This window comes from Oncorhynchus nerka, linkage group LG4 (genome assembly GCF_034236695.1).
Source record: "Oncorhynchus nerka isolate Pitt River linkage group LG4, Oner_Uvic_2.0, whole genome shotgun sequence".
NCBI lineage: Eukaryota > Metazoa > Chordata > Actinopteri > Salmoniformes > Salmonidae > Oncorhynchus > Oncorhynchus nerka.
The window spans coordinates 15,204,184-15,222,208 of NC_088399.1; the positions used below are offsets into that span (position 1 = coordinate 15,204,184).

Here is an 18,025-nt window from a genome sequence, read left to right on the forward strand (position 1 = left end):
GGAGAGGTGTAGAAGGAGACGTGACGGGAGACAAGTGAACCCCAGTCAGAAGGGAGAGGTGTAGAAGGAGACGGACGGAGACAAGTGAACCCCAGTCAGAAGGGAGAGGTGTAGAAGGAGACGTGACGGGAGACAAGTGAACCCCAGTCAGAAGGGAGAGGTGTAGAAGGAGACGTGACGGGAGACAAGTGAACCCCAGTCAGAAGGGAGAGGTGTAGAAGGAGACGTGACGGGAGACAAGTGAACCCCAGTCAGAAGGGAGAGGTGTAGAAGGAGACGTGACGGAGACAAGTGAACCCCAGTCAGAAGGGAGAGGTGTGTAGAAGGAGACGTGACGGGAGACAAGTGAACCCCAGTCAGAAGGGAGAGGTGTAGAAGGAGACGTGACGGGAGACAAGTGAACCCCAGTCAGAAGGGAGAGGTGTAGAAGGAGACGTGACGGGAGACAAGTGAACCCCAGTCAGAAGGGAGAGGTGTAGAAGGAGACGTGACGGGAGACAAGTGAACCCCAGTCAGAAGGGAGAGGTGTAGAAGGAGACGTGACGGGAGACAAGTGAACCCCAGTCAGAAGGGAGAGGTGTAAGAAGGAGGAGTCTGTAGTCTTCAGAAGTAATGCTTCTGGAGGTTTGGAGAATGACAGAATAAAAAATAAAAATATTTATTTTTAAATGTAACTTATTTAACTAGGCAAGTCAGTTAAGAACAAATTCTTATTTACAATGACGGCCTACCGGGGAACAGAACAACAGATTTTTTACCTTGTCAGCTCGGGGATTCGATCCAGCAACCTGTCGGTTACTGGCCCAACGCTCTAACCACCTGCCGCCCCCACATGCACACAAACATCTCTTCTACTACAGCTTATTTCACCTAAATCACTTGTGGAATGCCTATTTCAAACAGATTTTTTCTCTTTCTATGACATAGACTGACCAGGTGAAAGCTATGATCCCTTATCGATGACACTTGTTAAATCCACTTCAGTGTGAATGAATTTGAGGAGACAGGTTAAAGACATGGACAATTGAGACATGGATTGTGTGTGTGTGCCATTTAGAGGTTGAATGGACAAGACAAAAGATTGAAGTGCCTTTGAACAGGGTATGGTAGTTGTTGCTAGGCGCAACCGGGTTGAGTGTGTCAAGAACTGCACCGCTGCTGAGTTTTTCAAGCTCAACTGTGTGTATCAAGAATGGTCCACCACACAAAGAACATCCAGCCAACTTGATACAACTGTGGGAAGCATTGGAGTCAAGATGGGCCAGCATCCCTGTGGAATGCTTTCGACACCTTGTAGGGTCCATGCCCTGACTAATTGAGTCTGTTCTGAGGGCGAAAGGGGCTGGAACGCAGTATTAGGAAGGTGTTCTTAATGTTTTGTACACTCAATGTATATTTCAGATTCAGAAAACTTCAATGTCTTCAATGAGTCAGTTTATTTTGCAGCAATAAGAGTACACATACAGACGAAATCACATATTTAAATACATGACATATTTCATGTGTTCTGTCTAAAGTATGGTATTTAATTGTCTTACATGCCGATGATCACAGAGAGAAGTTTTATTTGAAACAATAATGTGTCTTTCTGTTACATTCTTCACCTGTTATATCTCTACCATACCTTTGTAACATGTAAATCATGTTGATGCCTTGTACTATTCATACAGTCATTGGTCTGCTATCACAACTAACCTCTACCCCTTTTTTCTTTTTCTTTTCACTTGTTGCCTTTGTTTTTTCTTGCAGAGAAACCTAACAGAGTATTTTGTAGCCGTAGATGTCAATAACATGCTCCATCTGTACGCTAGTATGCTTTATGAGCGTCGAATCCTCATCTGCTGTAGCAAACTAAGCACCGTAAGTACAGTAGCTCCTTCACTCCCTTCCTCCTCTATTCTCACTCTCTCCATGCATATCAACTAATTAATGAGTGTCTATTTTACAGGATTGGCTTGGTACTGTTGCACCACCACACAATAAGACACAGCATGAAATGGTTGTTCACCCAGATTTAATTATTACATTTTTTCCCAACAGAAATATTTGAAGATATTGTGGATGAGAATCTGTCATTTTTTCCCCCACTGTAACCACATACTATTTTTAAACCCTTTCATTTTCTGGTACATTTTTCGTTGTACCCTCCACCGTTAAAGCTATAACCCTCTTCACGCCTTTTTGTATAGAGAGGACTGTCTGAAGAGCTTGTCACCTGCTAAAAACATCTCCTTACACATACAGTGCCTTCAGAAAGTATTCACACCTCTTGACTTTTTCCACATTTTGTTGTGTTACAGCCTGAATGTTAAATGGATTTAATTGAGATTTTTGTCACTGGCCAACACACAATACCAATAATGTGAAAGTGTAATTATGTTTTTAGACATTTTTACAAATGAATTTAAAATGAAAAGCTGAAATGTCTTGAGTCAATAAGTATTCAAGCCCTTTGTTATGGCAAGCCTTAATAAGTTAAGGAGTAAACATGTGTTTAATAATGATTTTTGAATGACCACCTGATCTCTGTACCCCACACATACAATTATCTGTAAGGTCCCTCAGTTGAGCAGTGAATTTCAAACACAGATTCAACCACAAAGACAAGGGAGGGTTTCCAATGACTAGCAAAGAAGGGCACCTATTGGTAGATTGGGGGGTGTTCACATTTTTCTTCCAATTTTTCATTATTTAAGTATTTGGTATAGATCATTGACAGAAAAAGACAATTCAATCAATTCAATTCAATTCAATCCATTTTACTCCCACTTTGTGTGAATGTAGAAAAAGTCGAGGTGTAAATACTTCCTGAATAAGCCTTCTTTTCTTATACTGTACCATACAAAGCATTGCCTTCAATTAAGCTTTTATGAGGCATTCCTAAGTCTTCCATTATGTGATATCGCCACTATATAATTAAGCCCCTCCTGCCCTCTCGGCCTGTTAAAGTTACTAATGTGTGTATGGGTTTTTGATTAGCGAAGCCCAGTTTATGTGCTGTTTTTAACACATACTGTAAAAGGGAAGTTGTTCACAAGCCCAATGGGAAAATACTCTTGTCAGGGTGGATGCTTGTTTAGAAAGCTACACCTGAACATGTAGTAGCAAAGAGGACTTATTCTAGAATGGCGAGGTATAACAATTATTTTACATCAAAACATGACCATGTTCTTTGAAGAATATGGGGAGACCCCTATTCCTTTAACATATCAGTGAATATGGGGAGACCTCTATTCCTTTAACATATCAGTGAATATGGGGAGACCTCTATTCCTTTAACATAGCAGTGAATATGGGGAGACCTCTATTCCTTTAACATATCAGTGAATATGGGGAGACCTCTATTCCTTTAACATATCAGTGAATATGGGGAGACCTCTATTCCTTTAACATATCAGTGAATATGGGGAGACGTCTATTCCTTTAACATATCAGTGAATATGGGGAGACCTCTATTCCTTTAACATATCAGTGAATATGGGGAGACCTCTATTCCTTTAACATATCAGTGAATATGGGGAGACCTCTATTCCTTTAACATATCAGTGAATATGGGGAGACCTCTATTCCTTTAACATATCAGTGAATATGGGGAGACCTCTATTCCTTTAACATATCAGTGAATATGGGGAGACCTCTATTCCTTTAACATATCAGTGAATATGGGGAGACCTCTATTCCTTTAACATATCAGTGAATATGGGGAGACCTCTATTCCTTTAACATATCAGTGAATATGGGGAGACCTCTATTCCTTTAACATATCAGTGAATATGGGGAGACCTCTATTCCTTTAACATATCAGTGAATATGGGGAGACCTCTATTCCTTTAACATATCAGTGAATATGGGAAGACCTCTATTCCTGTAACATATCAGTCAAATAAAATCATATCAAATGTAATTTGTCATATACACATGGTTAGCAGATGTTAATGCGAGTGTAGTGAAATGCTTGTGCTTCTGGTTCCGACAGTGCAGTAATATCTAACAAGTAATCTAACAGTTCCCCAACAACTACCCAAGTCGGTTAGGACATCTACTTTGTGCATGACACAAGTCATTTTTCCAACAATTGTTTACAGACAGATTATTTCACTTATAATTCACTGTATCGCAATTCCAGTGGGTCAGAAGTTTACATACACTAAGTTGACTGTGCCTTTAAACAGCTTGGACATTTTTTACCAGCATTAAATGTCAGGAATTGTGAAAAACCAAATTTAAATGTACAGTTTTTTTAAATGTATTTTTTATTTTACCTTTATTTTACTAGGCAAGTCAGTTAAGAACAAATTCTTATTTTCAATGACGGCCTAGGAACAATGGGTTAACTGCCTGTTCAGGGGCAGAACGACAGATTTGTACCTTGTCAGCTCGGGGATTCGAACTTGCAACCTTTCGGTTACTAGTCCAACGCTCTAACCACTAGGCTACTCTGTTGAAGTCGGAATATTACAAACACCTTAGCCAAATACATTTCAATTCAGTTTTTCACAATTCCTGACATTTAAACCTAGTAAAGATTGCCTGTCTTAGGTCAGTTAGGTTCACCACTTTATTTTAAGAATGTGAAATGTCAGAATAATAGTAGAGAGAGTGATTTATTTCAGCTTTTATTTATTTCTTCACATTCCCAGTGGGTCAGAAGTTTACATACACTCAAATAGTATTTGGTAGCATTGCCTTTAAATTGTTTAACTTGGGTCAAACATTTTGGGTAGCGTTCCACAAGTTTCCCACAATAAGTTGGGTGAATTTTGGCACATTCCTCCTGACAGAGCTGCTGTAACTGAGTGAGGTTTGTAGGCCTCCTTGCTCGCACATGCTTTTTCAGTTCTGCCCACAAATTTTCTATGGGATTGAGGTCAGGGCTTTGTGATGGCCACTCCAATACCTTGACTTTGTTGTCCGTAAGCCATTTTGCCACAACTTTGGAAGTATGCTTGTGGTCATTCTCCATTTGGAAGACCCATTTGCGACCAAGCTTTAACTTCCTGACAGATGTCTTGAAATGTTGTTTCAATATATCCACATAATTGTCCTACCTTATGATGCCATCTATTTTGTGAAGTGCACCAGGTCTCCTGCAGCAAAGCACCCCCACAACATGATGCTGCCACCCCCGTGCTTCACGGTTGGGATAGTGTTCTTCGGCTTGCAAGCCTCCCCCTTTTTCCTCCAAAGATAACGATGGTCATTATTGCCAAACAGTTCTGTTTTTGTTTCACCAGACCAGAGGACATTTCTCCAAAAGTACAATCTTGATCCCCATGTGCAGTTGCAAACCATAGTCTGGCTTTTTATGGAGGTTTTGGAGCAGTGGCTTCTTCCTTGCTGAGCGAACGGCCTTTCAGGTTATTGTGATATAGCACTCGTTTTACTGTGGATATAGATACTTTTGTACCTGTTTCCTCCAGCATTTTCACAAGGTCCTTTGCTGTTGTTCTGGGATTGATTTGCACTTTTCACACCAAAGTACGTTCATCTCTAGGAGACAGAACGTGTCTCCTTCCTGAGCGGTATGATGGCTGCGTCATCCCATGGTGTTTATACTTGCGTACTATTGTTTGTACAGATGAACGTGGTACCTTCAGGCATTTGGAAATTGCTCCCAAGGATGAATCAGACTTGTGGAGGTCTACAATGTTTTTTCTGAGGTCTTGGCTGATTTCTTTTGATTTTCCCATGATGTCAAGCGAAGAGGCATTGAATTTGAAGGTAGGCCTTGAAATACATCCACAGGTACACCTCCAATTGACTCAAATGATGTCAATTACCATTTCAGAAGCATCTAAAGCCATGACATCATTTTCTTGAATTTTCCAAGCTGTTTAAAGGCACAGTCAACTTCGTGTATGTTAACCTCTGACCCACTGGAATTGTGATACAGTGAAATAATCTGTGTGTAAACAATTGTTGGAAAAATGACTTGTGTCATGCACAAAATAGATATACATTTACATTTATGTCATTTAGCAGACGCTCTTATCCAGAGCGACTTACAAATTGGTGCGTTCACCTTAAGACATCCAGTGGAACATCCAGTGGAACAGCCACTTTACAATAGTGCATCTAAATCTTTAAGGGGGGTGAGAAGGATTACTTTATCCTATCCTAGGTATTCCTGAAAGAGGTGGGGTTTCAGGTGTCTCCGGAAGGTGGTGATTGACTCCGCTGTCCTGGCGTCGTGAGGGAGTTTGTTCCACCATTGGGGGGCCAGAGCAGCGAACAGTTTTGACTGGGCTGCGCGGGAACTGTACTTCCTCAGTGGTAGGGAGGCGAGCAGGCCAGAGGTGGATGAACGCAGAGCCCTTGTTTGGGTGTAGGGCCTGATCAGAGCCTGGAGGTACTGAGGTGCCGTTCCCCTCACAGCTCCGTAGGCAAGCACCATGGTCTTGTAGCGGATGCGAGCTTCAACTGGAAGCCAGTGGAGAGAGCGGAGGAGCGGGGTGACGTGAGAGAACTTGGGAAGGTTGAACACCAGACGGGCTGCGGCGTTCTGGATGAGTTGTAGGGGTTTAATGGCACAGGCAGGGAGGGATATCCTAACCGACTTGCCAAAACTATATTTTGCTAACAAGAAATTTGTGGAGTTGTTTAAAAACAAGTTTTAATGACTCCAACCTAAGTGTATGTAAACTTCCGACTTCAAATGTATTTGGATAAGGTGTATGTAAACTTCCAACTTCAACTGTACATATAAATATATGATGAGCGATGGCCGAGCAGCATAGGCAAGGTGCAATAGATTTTATAAAATACAGTATATACATATGATATGAGTAATATAAGATATGTTTACATATGATATGAGTAATGTAAGATATGTAAACATTATCAAAGTGGCATTATTTAAAGTGGCTAGTGATCCATTTGTTAAAGTGGCCATTCATTTGTTCTCCATGTAGGCATTAGCCTCTCTGAGTTAGTGATTTCTGTTTAGCAGTCTGGTGGCCTTGAGATGGAATGTCCTCTCGGTCCCAGCTTTGATGCACCTTGTCTTCTGGATGATAGCGGGGTGAACAGGCAGTGGCTCGGGTGGTTATTGTCTTTGATGATCTTTTTGGGCTTCCTGTGACATCGGGTGGTGTAGGTGTCCTGGAGGGCAGGTAGTTTTCCCCCGGTGATGCGTTGTGCAGACCTCACTACCCTCTAGAGAGCCTTGTGGTTGAGGGTGGAGCAGTTGCCGTAACAGGCTGTGATATAGACCGACAGGATGTCAGGGTTTTAGTCAGGGTTTAGTCAGGGTTTTGGGTGACAAGCTGCTGCTCCTTCTTCACCACACTGTCTGTGTGGGTGGACCATTTCAGTTTGTCCTTGATGTGTACGCCGAGGAACTTAAAACTTTCCACTTTCTCCACTGCTGTCCCCTCGATGTGGATAGGGGGGTGCTCCCTCTGCTTTTTCCTGAAGTCCACAATCATCTCCTTTGTTTTGTTGATGTTGAGTGAGAGGTTGTTTTCCTGACACCACGCTCCGAGTGCCCTCACCTCCTCCCTGTAGGCTGTCTCGTCGTTGTTGGTAATCAAGCACACTACTGTTGTGTCGTCTGCAAACTTGATGATTGAGTTTGAGGCGTGTGGCCACGCAGTCGTGGGTGAACAGGGAGTATAGGAGGGGGATGAGCAGTGAATATGGGGAGACCTCTATTCCTTTAACATATCAGTGAATATGGGGAGACCTCTATTCCTTTAACATATCAGTGAATATGGGGAGACCTCTATTCCTTTAACATATCAGTGAATATGGGGAGACCTCTATTCCTTTAACATATCAGTGAACATGGGGAGACCTCTATTCCTTTAACATATCAGTGAATACGGGGAGACCTCTATTCCTTTAACATATCAGTGAATATGGGGAGACCTCTATTCCTTTAACATATCAGTGAATATGGGGAGACCTCTATTCCTTTAACATATCAGTGAATATGGGGAGACCTCTATTCCTGTAACATATCAGTGATTATTGAGGAATAGAAACGAGGGACACATCTCAAATGTTACCATATTCCCTATATGAGGCACTACTGTTGACCAGAGCCGTGGGAGAAAAGCTGATGTTCCTCATATTTTTTTTAAACCAAAACAGAAACCACACATGTCCTCCTCCTCCCCATTAAAAAGGGATATGATTCATCCAAGGAATCCCAGTCTTCCTGTTTGACGTGAAAAATACTTTACCTGACATGGCTGTGGACGAGCGTTCCCCAGGGGCTCTTTCTCCCCACACCCCATTCCCTATAACGAGTCCCTTAGACAAACGCTGCCACAACGTTTTCCTCCCCCCATCTTAAATCAAAGTAAAATTGTCAGAATCTCCGAGTTGGCCAGTTTGATTGACTGTGGGGGGGGCACGTTTTATGATCAATCATCTGCTCTGAATATAGAAACCCACACACTTAAACAGCGTCTCAGACAAACGCTGTTATTCTGGGGAATGTCTGTTGTGGTTGAGCAACACCGCTATTATTGACACATCTGCCAGCGTTCAACGGTGCCATCTTAGTTTGATCAGCGGCTGCGTTCGTTTGCCCGGCACTACATTCCTCCTACCTTAACACACAAAGCAGCGGAATTTGTCACGTGAGATATTAAACGGCAGTGATGGGAACTGTTGCTGGTCTAATTTCCGGTGGTGTAATTTGTATCATTTATGGGGTGGCTTTGATGCCATGAGTAATGGCCAATTTACTCTTGGAGTGTGTGTCCCTGTGTGTGTGTGTCCCTGTGTGTGTGTGTGTGTGTCCCTGTGTGTGTGTGTGTCTGTGAGTTCCCCACAGAACTCCAAACATTGACATAGTGCAGTTGGAACTTTCTCTGCAAAATAATCTGTCAATGTATTTTCTACAATATGGCAATGCAAGGAATAGTTATATACCTCAAATATTCCATTGTGGATCTGTCAATATAATGTATATTTTCAAATTAACCCGTGAGAAATAGTTATATGCCATATTATGCTGTATGGTGTGTGATTGTGGTGTTATGTACTCTCTCCCTGCACCACAGTTAACGGCTTGTGTTCACGGGTCGGCGGCCATGATGTACCCAATGTATTGGCAACACGTTTACATTCCTGTCCTGCCTCAGCACCTCATAGACTACTGCTGGTGAGTAAACACAATGGTCATCTGGAGCTCAGTTGGTAGAGCATGGCGCTTGCAACACCAGGATAGTGGGGTTTGTTTCCCAGCACCACCCATATGCATGACTGTAAGTCACTGTGGATAAAAGCATCTGTTAAATGGCATATTCATTTTTTTAAAGCGCTTGTCTCCAACTCCAAGCGTGTCACATTGTAACACCAAGGTGTGGGACTTAGAAGAGTTTTCCCCCTATCCGTTGGTTCATGCTGTATCAGCTACATGCGTGGCTACATGCAGATATCAGCTACATATCTAGCTACATACGTGGCTACATACAGATATCAGCTACATATCTAGCTACATACGTGGCTACATGCAGATATCAGCTACATATCAAGCTACATACGTGGCTACATACAGATATCAGCTACATATCTAGCTACATACGTGGCTACATACAGATATCAGCTACATATCTAGCTACATACGTGGCTACATACAGATATCAGCTACATATCCAGCTACATACGTGGCTACATACAGATATCAGCTACATATCTAGCTACATACGTGGCTACATACAGATATCTAGCTACATACGTGGCTACATACAGATATCAGCTACATATCTAGCTACATGTGTGGCTAGATGCAGATTCTGCCTCTAGTGTGTAGCACTCACCATTTTCTAACAGAACACTCACATTCAGCATGTTGATGGACTCAACACACTTGACCCCACTGTTGACAGTATCCAAAATGTACCCCTTTTCCACCCGCACCCCCCACCCCCCTTCCACTCCATAACAAGTGACGATTGTCCAGATTTCCGGTGTGTTTATTTCAGTAAGGACTGTACATCCCAACTTTGCACCTCTCATGAGTCTCGGATCAGAGTGCCATTTTGTCTGTGCAAATTTGAAAAGAAATGTCCACAGTATTTAACCCTTGTCTGGACAGCTCAGACACATGACACTGGCTGTATTTGTGTGGCATGTAGGCAGGCGGTATGACGTTGTGTGGCACGTAGGGAGGCGGTATGACGTTGTGTGGCACGTAGGGAGGTGGTATGACGTTGTGTGGCACGTAGGGAGGAGGTATGACGTTGTGTGGCACGTAGGGAGGCGGTATGACGTTGTGTGGCACGTAGGGAGGCGGTATGACGTTGTGTGGCACGTAGGGAGGCGGTATGACGTTGTGTGGCACGTAGGGAGGCGGTATGACGTTGTGTGGCACGTAGGGAGGCGGTATGACGTTGTGTGGCACGTAGGGAGGCGGTATGACGTTGTGTGGCACGTAGGGAGGCGGTATGACGTTGTGTGGCATGTAGGGAGGCGGTATGACGTTGTGTGGCATGTAGGGAGGCGGTATGACGTTGTGTGGCATGTAGGGAGGCGGTATGACGTTGTGTGGCAGGTTGGGTGAATTTTGGCACATCCCCCCTGACAGAGCTGGTGTAACTGAGTCAGGTTTGTAGGCCTCCTTGCTCGCATATGCTTTTTTAGTTCTGCCCACACATTTTCTATGGGATTGAGGTCAGGGCTTTGTGATGGCCACTCGAATACCTTGACTTTGTTGTCCTTAAGCCATTTTGCCACAACTTTGGAAGTATGCTTGGGGTCATTGTCCATTTGGAAGACCCATTTGCGACCAAGCTTTAACTTCCTGACTGATGTCTTGAGATGTTGCTTCAATATATCCATATAATTTTCATGCCTCATGATGCCATCTATTTTGTGAAGTGCACCAGTCCCTCCTGCAGTAAAGCACCCCCACAACATGATGCTGCCACCCCCGTGCTTCATGGTTGTGATGGTTTTCTTCGGGCTTGCAAGCCTCCCCCTTTTCCCCCCAAATATAATGATGGTCATTATGGCCAAACAGTTCCCTTTTTGTGTCATCAGACCAAAGGAAATTTCTCCAAAAAGTACGATCTTTGTCCCCATGTGCAGTTGCAAATCGTAGTCGGTCTTTTTTATGGTGGTTTGGAGCAGTGGCTTCTTTCTTGCTAAGCGGCCTTTCAGGTTATTGAGATATAGGACTCGTTTTACTGTGGATATAGATACTTTTGTACCTGTTTCCTCCAGCATCTTCACAGGGTCCTTTGCTGTTGTTCTGGGATTGATTTGCACTTTTTGCACCAAAGTACGTTCATCTCTAGGAGACAGAACGTGTCTCCTTCCTGAGTGGTATGATGGCTACGTGGTCCCATGGTGTTTATACTTGCGTACTATTGTTTGTACAGATGAACGCGGCACCTTCAGGCATTTGGCAATTGCTCCCAAGGATGAACAAGACTTGTGGAGGTCTACATTTTTTTCTGAGGTCTTGGCTGATTTGTTTTGATTTTCCCATGATGTCAAGCAAAGAGGCACTGGGTTTGAAGGTAGGCCTTGAAAAACATCCACAGGTACTCCTTAAATTGACTGAAATTATGTAAATTAGCCATTGAAGAAGCTTCTATAGCCATGACATCATTTTCTTGAATTTTCCAAACTGTTTAAAGGCACAGTCAACTTAGTGTATGTACATTTCTCACCCACTGGAATTGTGATACAGTGAATTATAAGTGAAAAAATCTGTCTGTAAACAATTGTTGGAAAAATTACTTGTCATGCACAAAGTAGATGTCCTAACCGACTTGCCAAAACTATAGTTTGTTAACAAGAAATTTGTGGGGTGGTTGAAAAACTAGTTTTAATGACTCCAACCTAAGTGTATGTAAACTTCCGACTTCAAATGTATGTTTGGAATATTTATTTATCGCACAGAATAGAATAGGTTGACTTTTGTACTATGGGGGATAATAGATTGACATAGGCTAGTGCTTTTGCTGTTCATTAGGCCTACTCATCTTGTTGGCTGACAAAAGGTAAATGTGGACAGGTCTTCCAATATCTTCAATATGAGCCTCAGAATTGGATAAGGATGCACGCAATTGCGTCCCCGACGTGTCTGTCTTCACTTGTAGCCTTTGAGAAAGACCCGATCATGTGATGGAGAGCCATGTGAATGAGAGGTGATTCGGCTCTGCGCAGCACTCAGAGAGAAGGGCACAACGCAGCACGCCGGGCCAGGGACACCACGCAGCACTCCAGAAGAAGGGCACAACGCCGCACTCTGGGAGAAGGGCACAACGCCGCACTCTGGGAGAAGGGCACAACGCCGCACTCTGGGAGAAGGGCACAACGCCGCACTCTGGGAGAAGGGCACAACGCAGCACTCCGGGCCAAGGGCACAACGCAGCACTCCGGGCCAAGGGCACAACGCAGCACTCCGGACCAAGGGAACAACGCAGCACTCCGGGCCAAGGGCACAACGCAGCACTCCGGGCCAAGGGCACAACGCAGCACTCCGGGCCAAGGGCACAACGCAGCACTCCGGGAGAAGGGCACAACGCAGCACTCCGGGAGAAGGGCACAACGCAGCACTCCGGAAGAAGGGCACAACGCAGCACTCTGGGAGAAGGGCACTCCACTCTGGAAGAAGGGCACAACGCAGCACTCTGGGAGAAGGGCACAACGCAGCACTCTGGGAGAAGGGCACAACGCAGCACTCTGGGAGAAGGGCACAACGCAGCACTCTGGGAGAAGGGCACAACGCAGCACTCTGGGAGAAGGGCACAACGCAGCACTCTGGGAGAAGGGCACAACGCAGCACTCTGGGAGAAGGGCACAACGCACAACGCAGCACTCTGGGAGAAGGGCACAACGCAGCACTCTGGGAGAAGGGCACAACGCAGCACTCTGGGAGAAGGGCAGGGCAGCACTCTGGGAGAAGGGCACAACGCAGCACTCTGGGAGAAGGGCACAACGCAGCACTCTGGGAGAAGGGCACAACGCAGCACTCTGGAAGAAGGGCACAACGCAGCACTCTGGAAGAAGGGCTTCTTTAGACCTGTCTAAAATAAAATAAAATTGGATTTATTGTGAAGGTGTAGGCTATATTAAATGGATTTATTAGATTTTTTAAAATGTAGATGTTCCAAAGGTCAGCAAGTGTGCAAGCCAGGAGATGCTAAATGTGTTTATGTTAATTAACGGTCAATTACCGTGAGACCAACAGTTATTTGCTTGACAATTACTGGCTGATGTAATTTCGTGACTGCCATAGCCCTCGTTGCAACCGAGGACAGATGATTTTTACACACTACACGCTTCAGCACTTGGCAGTCCTGTTCTGTGGGCTTGTATGGCCTACCACTCTGCGACTGAGCCATTTCTTCTCTCTGATGTTTCCGGTGCCGCTCTAGCAGGGCAGAAATTTGACGAACTGACTTGTTGGAAAGGTGGTATCCTATGATGGTGCCACGTTGAAAGTCACTGAGCTCAGTAAGGCCATTCTACTGCCAATGTACGTCTATGGAGATTGCATGGCTGTGTGTTTGATTTTATACACCTGTCAGCAATCGGTGTGGCTGAAATAGCTGAATCCACTCATTTGAAAAGGTGTCCACATGCTTTTGTATATATTTTGTACACACTCATTAAGTATTGAAAAGGATGGAGAGCTGAGGAATAATATAATTGAGTCTAGGAATGTCTTTAATTGAGGGTCACAGACCCAAAGACATTTTATGAATGACTGACCCCAGTTAATACCATTGGCTTCATTAAAATCATACACCAATGACGAGCTGCCATTTTAAGTGGCATTTGCGTAAAAACGAAGACTGTATGTTTGGGAAAGGGAAATAAGGAACAACAGCTGATTTTCTCTCTCGTGGTAACCTGACAGTGTTAATTAATGTGGTTGTTCACGACAGGGTGGGGGGGGAAGAGGTGCAATAAGCTAATTATTGCTCTGTTTTTTCTTTCTCTCAAATATTGCTAATCGTTCCTATATACTCCCCCATCAACTGAGGGTAAACCAAGAGAAAGGCTTTTTGTAATGAGGACCTAAAAAAGATGGTTGCCGAGAGCTAATTCGACATCAGCTTTTGAGAAGATGGCGATGGCGCTTCCAGCTTAGGAAGCTAACCCCTCGGCTTAACTTGGCCTTAGCGGCTCAAACTCGACGCAAGGGCTACATTTCACTTCCCCCGTTTTTCACAGCTCACAATAAATAATTGGCTGTGTGGATGATTACCGTCATCCAAAAACATCCAATCGGATATTTTTTTATTTTTTTATTTATATTCTGGTTTTGTTATGCTTTCCACTACTTTTTGATCCCTTGAGTTGTTGTGGCTTTTTCTCCGCTTGCCGCTGTATTTTAATTGAATGTCACGCTAGGCTGAGGAGATGGAGACATGGAGAAGAGCACAGTTAATTAAGTGTTTTCGGGTCCGTCTTCATCACCCCCTCTCAGGCTGACAGGTTTCTAACATCCCTCCTTCCCCATTCTCCCTCCTTCCCCTTCTCTCTCCCTCCCTTCCTCGTTTTATCCTTCAGACCATTACCCAATCAGCCATATCTCTTCTATGGTGGTGTCTTAGTGTCTGAGGGTCCCTAGTCTAGCCCCACAGGTCCAACCCTCTGGTGTACACACCACAAACATACGCACACACACACACACACACACATAGAGACACACACAAACACTCCAGTATGCTGGGAAAGTAAAACGTTTTTAATCCCCACTACTTCTTGTCTCACTGTGGTAACATTTCAATGGACTCTATTTTGTAGCCATAAACTGTGGGGGAAAAAATTAAATAAATTCGAGTGGAACCGTATGGAAGGTTGACGATGAAGGAATACGACAACAATAAAATGTTTTGGTTTTCTTGCAATGTCAAAGTGTTGCCCTGAATGTGCATGTGTACAAAATCGGTTCGATGTGCGTCACAATGATCATGATCATGATAAAATAACAAAGTACTCAAGTCTCTGTTTGTTTCCCATTACTCTGCTAATGTGGTTGATATATGACTCTTTGGTGGTTTTGGCTGAGATCATGCAGTGTTTAAACACTTTTGTCTCACAATCATGGTTATTTATTATGTGTTTGTGTTTTGCAGTGCGCCCATGCCCTACCTCATTGGAGTACATTCCAGCCTAATGGAGGTAAGTTCCTCACCACAGACCGTTTACAAACCCAACTCATAAGAGAGAGAGAGTGTGTGTCTACCTGACTGCCTGCGTGTGTGTGTGTACATGTGGCTCATGTTTGTGTGGAAGTGTAAAGTCCTCTCTCCGTGTCTCTCTCCCTGCAGAAGGTGAGGGGGATGGCCCTGGATGACGTAGTAGTCCTCAACGTAGACACCAACACCCTAGAAACACCCTTTGATGACCTCCAAAGCCTGCCCAACGACGTGGTGAGACACACACACAGACATTTATAGACACTACATATCCAATTCTCACGAGTGGTACTATCCCTCTACTGCAGGGATGAACAACATTGATGGGGGTGGGGCCCACAACCAAATTTCGAAATTGCACCTTGTGTATTCTACTATTTTTAAGTTGAGACCCTGAGTTCCCCCCCCAAAATAATAATAATATAAATATATATATTTTTAAATGTACAGAACATTCTTTAGCCTCCCCTGTGCTTACTACCAGTTGAGTAAAGGAACACAAAACATTCTTTAGCCTCCCCTGTGCTTACTACCAGTTGAGTAAAGGACCACAAAACATTATTTAGCCTCCCCTGTGCTTACTACCAGTTGAGTAAAGGACCACAAAACATTCTTTAGCCTCCCCTGTGCTTACTACCAGTTGAGTAAAGGACCACAAAACATTCTTTAGCCTCCCCTGTGCTTACTATCAGTTGAGTAAAGGAACACAAAACATTCTTTAGCCTCCCCTGTGCTTACTACCAGTTGAGTAAAGGACCACAAAACATTGACTCAAAGGGAAGCTCCAAAGGGTAAATATTGTTATATCACTCAAAAATAAATAAATATGGATTATTATAGGATTATTATACAGTACCGGTCAAACGTTTGGACACACCTATTAATTCCAGGGTTTTTCTTTATTTTTAAAATTTTCTACGTTGTAGAATAATAGGAGAGACATCAAAGCTATGAAATAACACATGGAATTATGTAGTAACCAAAAAAGTATATTTTATATTTGAGATTCTTAAAAGTAGCCACCCTTTGCCTTGATGACATCTTTGCACACTCTTGGCATTCTCTCAACCAGCTTCACCTGGAATGCTTTTCCAACAGTCTTGAAGGAGTTCCCACATATGCTGAGCTCTTGTTTGCTGCTTTTCCTTCAGTCTGCGGTCCAACTCATCCCAAACCATCTCAATTGGGTTGAGATCGGGTGATTGTGGAGGCCAGGTCATCTGATGCAGCACTCCTTCACTCTCCTTCTTGGTCAAATTGCCCTTACACAGCCTGGAGGTGTGTTGGGTCATTAAGCGCAAACCAGATGGGTTGGCGTCTCGCTGCAGAATGCTGTGGTAGCCAGGCTGTTTAAGTATGCCTAGAATTCTAAGTAAATCACTGACAGTGTCACCAACAAAGCACCATCACACCTCCTCCTCCATGCTTCACGAAGGGAACCACACGTGGAGATCATCCGTTCACCTACTCTGCATCTCAGAAAGACACGGCGGTTTCAACTAAAAATCTCAATGTCCATTAATTGTGTTTCTTGGCCCAAGCAAGTCTCTTCTTATTATTGTTGTCCTTTAGTAGTGGTTTCTTTGCTGCAATTCAACCATGAAGGCCTGATTCATGCAGTCTCCTCTGAACAATTCTGAACAATTGATGTTGAGATGTGTCTGTTACTTGAACTCTGTGAAGCATTTATTTGGGCTGCAATTTTTGAGGCTGGTAACTCTAATGAACTTATCCTCTGGTAACTGTGGATCTGTCTTTCCTGTGGCGGTCCTCATGAGAGCCAGTTTTGCGACTGCACTTGAAGAAACTTTAAAATCTTGAAATTTTCCACATTGACTGACCTTGATGTCTTAAAGTAAAGATTTATCTTTGATTATTTGAGCCTTTCTTGCCAAATAGGGCATTCTTCTGTATACCACCCCTACCTTGTCACAACACAACTGATTGGCTCAAACGCATTAAGAAGGAAAGAAATTCCACAAGTTCACTTTTTTTTTTTACCCCTTTTTCTCCCCAATTTCGTGGTATCCAATTGTTTAGTAGCTACTATCTTGTCTCATCGCTACAACTCCCGTACGGGCTCGGGAGAGACGAAGGTTGAAAGTCACTTTCACGAAGGTTGAAAGTCAAACTCCGATACACAACCCAACCAAGCCGCACTGCTTCTTAACACAGCGCCATCCAACCCGGAAGCCAGCCGCACCGATGTGTCGGAGGAAATACAGTGCACCTGGCAACCTTGGTTAGCGCGCACTGCACCCCACATGAGTCGCTGGTGCGCGATGAGACAAGGATTTCCCTACCTAACCCGGACGACGCTAGGCCAATTGTGCATTACCCACGGACCTCCCGGTCGCGGCCGGTTATGACAGAGCCTGGGCTCGAACCCAGAGTCTCTGGTGGCACAGCTGGCACTACAGTACAGCGCCCTTAACCACTGCGCCACCCGGGAGGCCCACAAGTTAACTTTTAACAAGGCACACCTGTTCATTTAAATGAATTCCAGGTGACTACCTCATTTAGAAAAATATATATATAAAGTTAACCTTTAATCACGGCCGGTTGTGATACAGCCTAGAATCGAACCAGGGTCTGTAGGGACGCCTCTAGCACTGAGATGCAGTGCCTTAGACTGCCGCGCACTCAGGAGCCCAAAAGCTGGTTGAGAGAATGCCAAGAGTGTTCAAATTTGTGGCTACTGTGAAGAATCTCAAATATAACATTTATTTTTTATTTGTTTAACAAATATTTTTGGTTACTACATGATTCCATATGTGTTATTTCATAGTTTTGATGTTTTCACTATTATGCTACAGTGTATAAAATAGTAAAAATAAAGAAAAACCCTGGAATGAGTAGGTGTGTCCAAACTGTTGACCGGTACTGTATATGTATACTGAACAATTGAA

The 18,025-nt window shown here is 43.8% G+C and overlaps 1 protein-coding gene across 5 annotated transcripts in view; it reads left to right on the forward strand.

The window, feature by feature from the left end:
• The window catches only part of dennd1a (DENN/MADD domain containing 1A), a 215,850-nt gene that overhangs the window by 124,678 nt on the left and 73,147 nt on the right, over window positions 1-18,025 (forward strand). For 4 of the 5 annotated variants that reach the window (XM_065017252.1, XM_065017255.1, XM_065017253.1 and 1 more), the window contains exons 9-12: window positions 1,750-1,860; window positions 9,015-9,115; window positions 15,054-15,099; window positions 15,249-15,350. In XM_065017252.1, the coding sequence (XP_064873324.1) occupies window positions 1,750-1,860; window positions 9,015-9,115; window positions 15,054-15,099; window positions 15,249-15,350 (360 nt within the window). The remainder of the gene's footprint in view (window positions 1-1,749; window positions 1,861-9,014; window positions 9,116-15,053; window positions 15,100-15,248; window positions 15,351-18,025) is intronic. The other variant, XM_065017254.1, reaches the window with a different exon arrangement.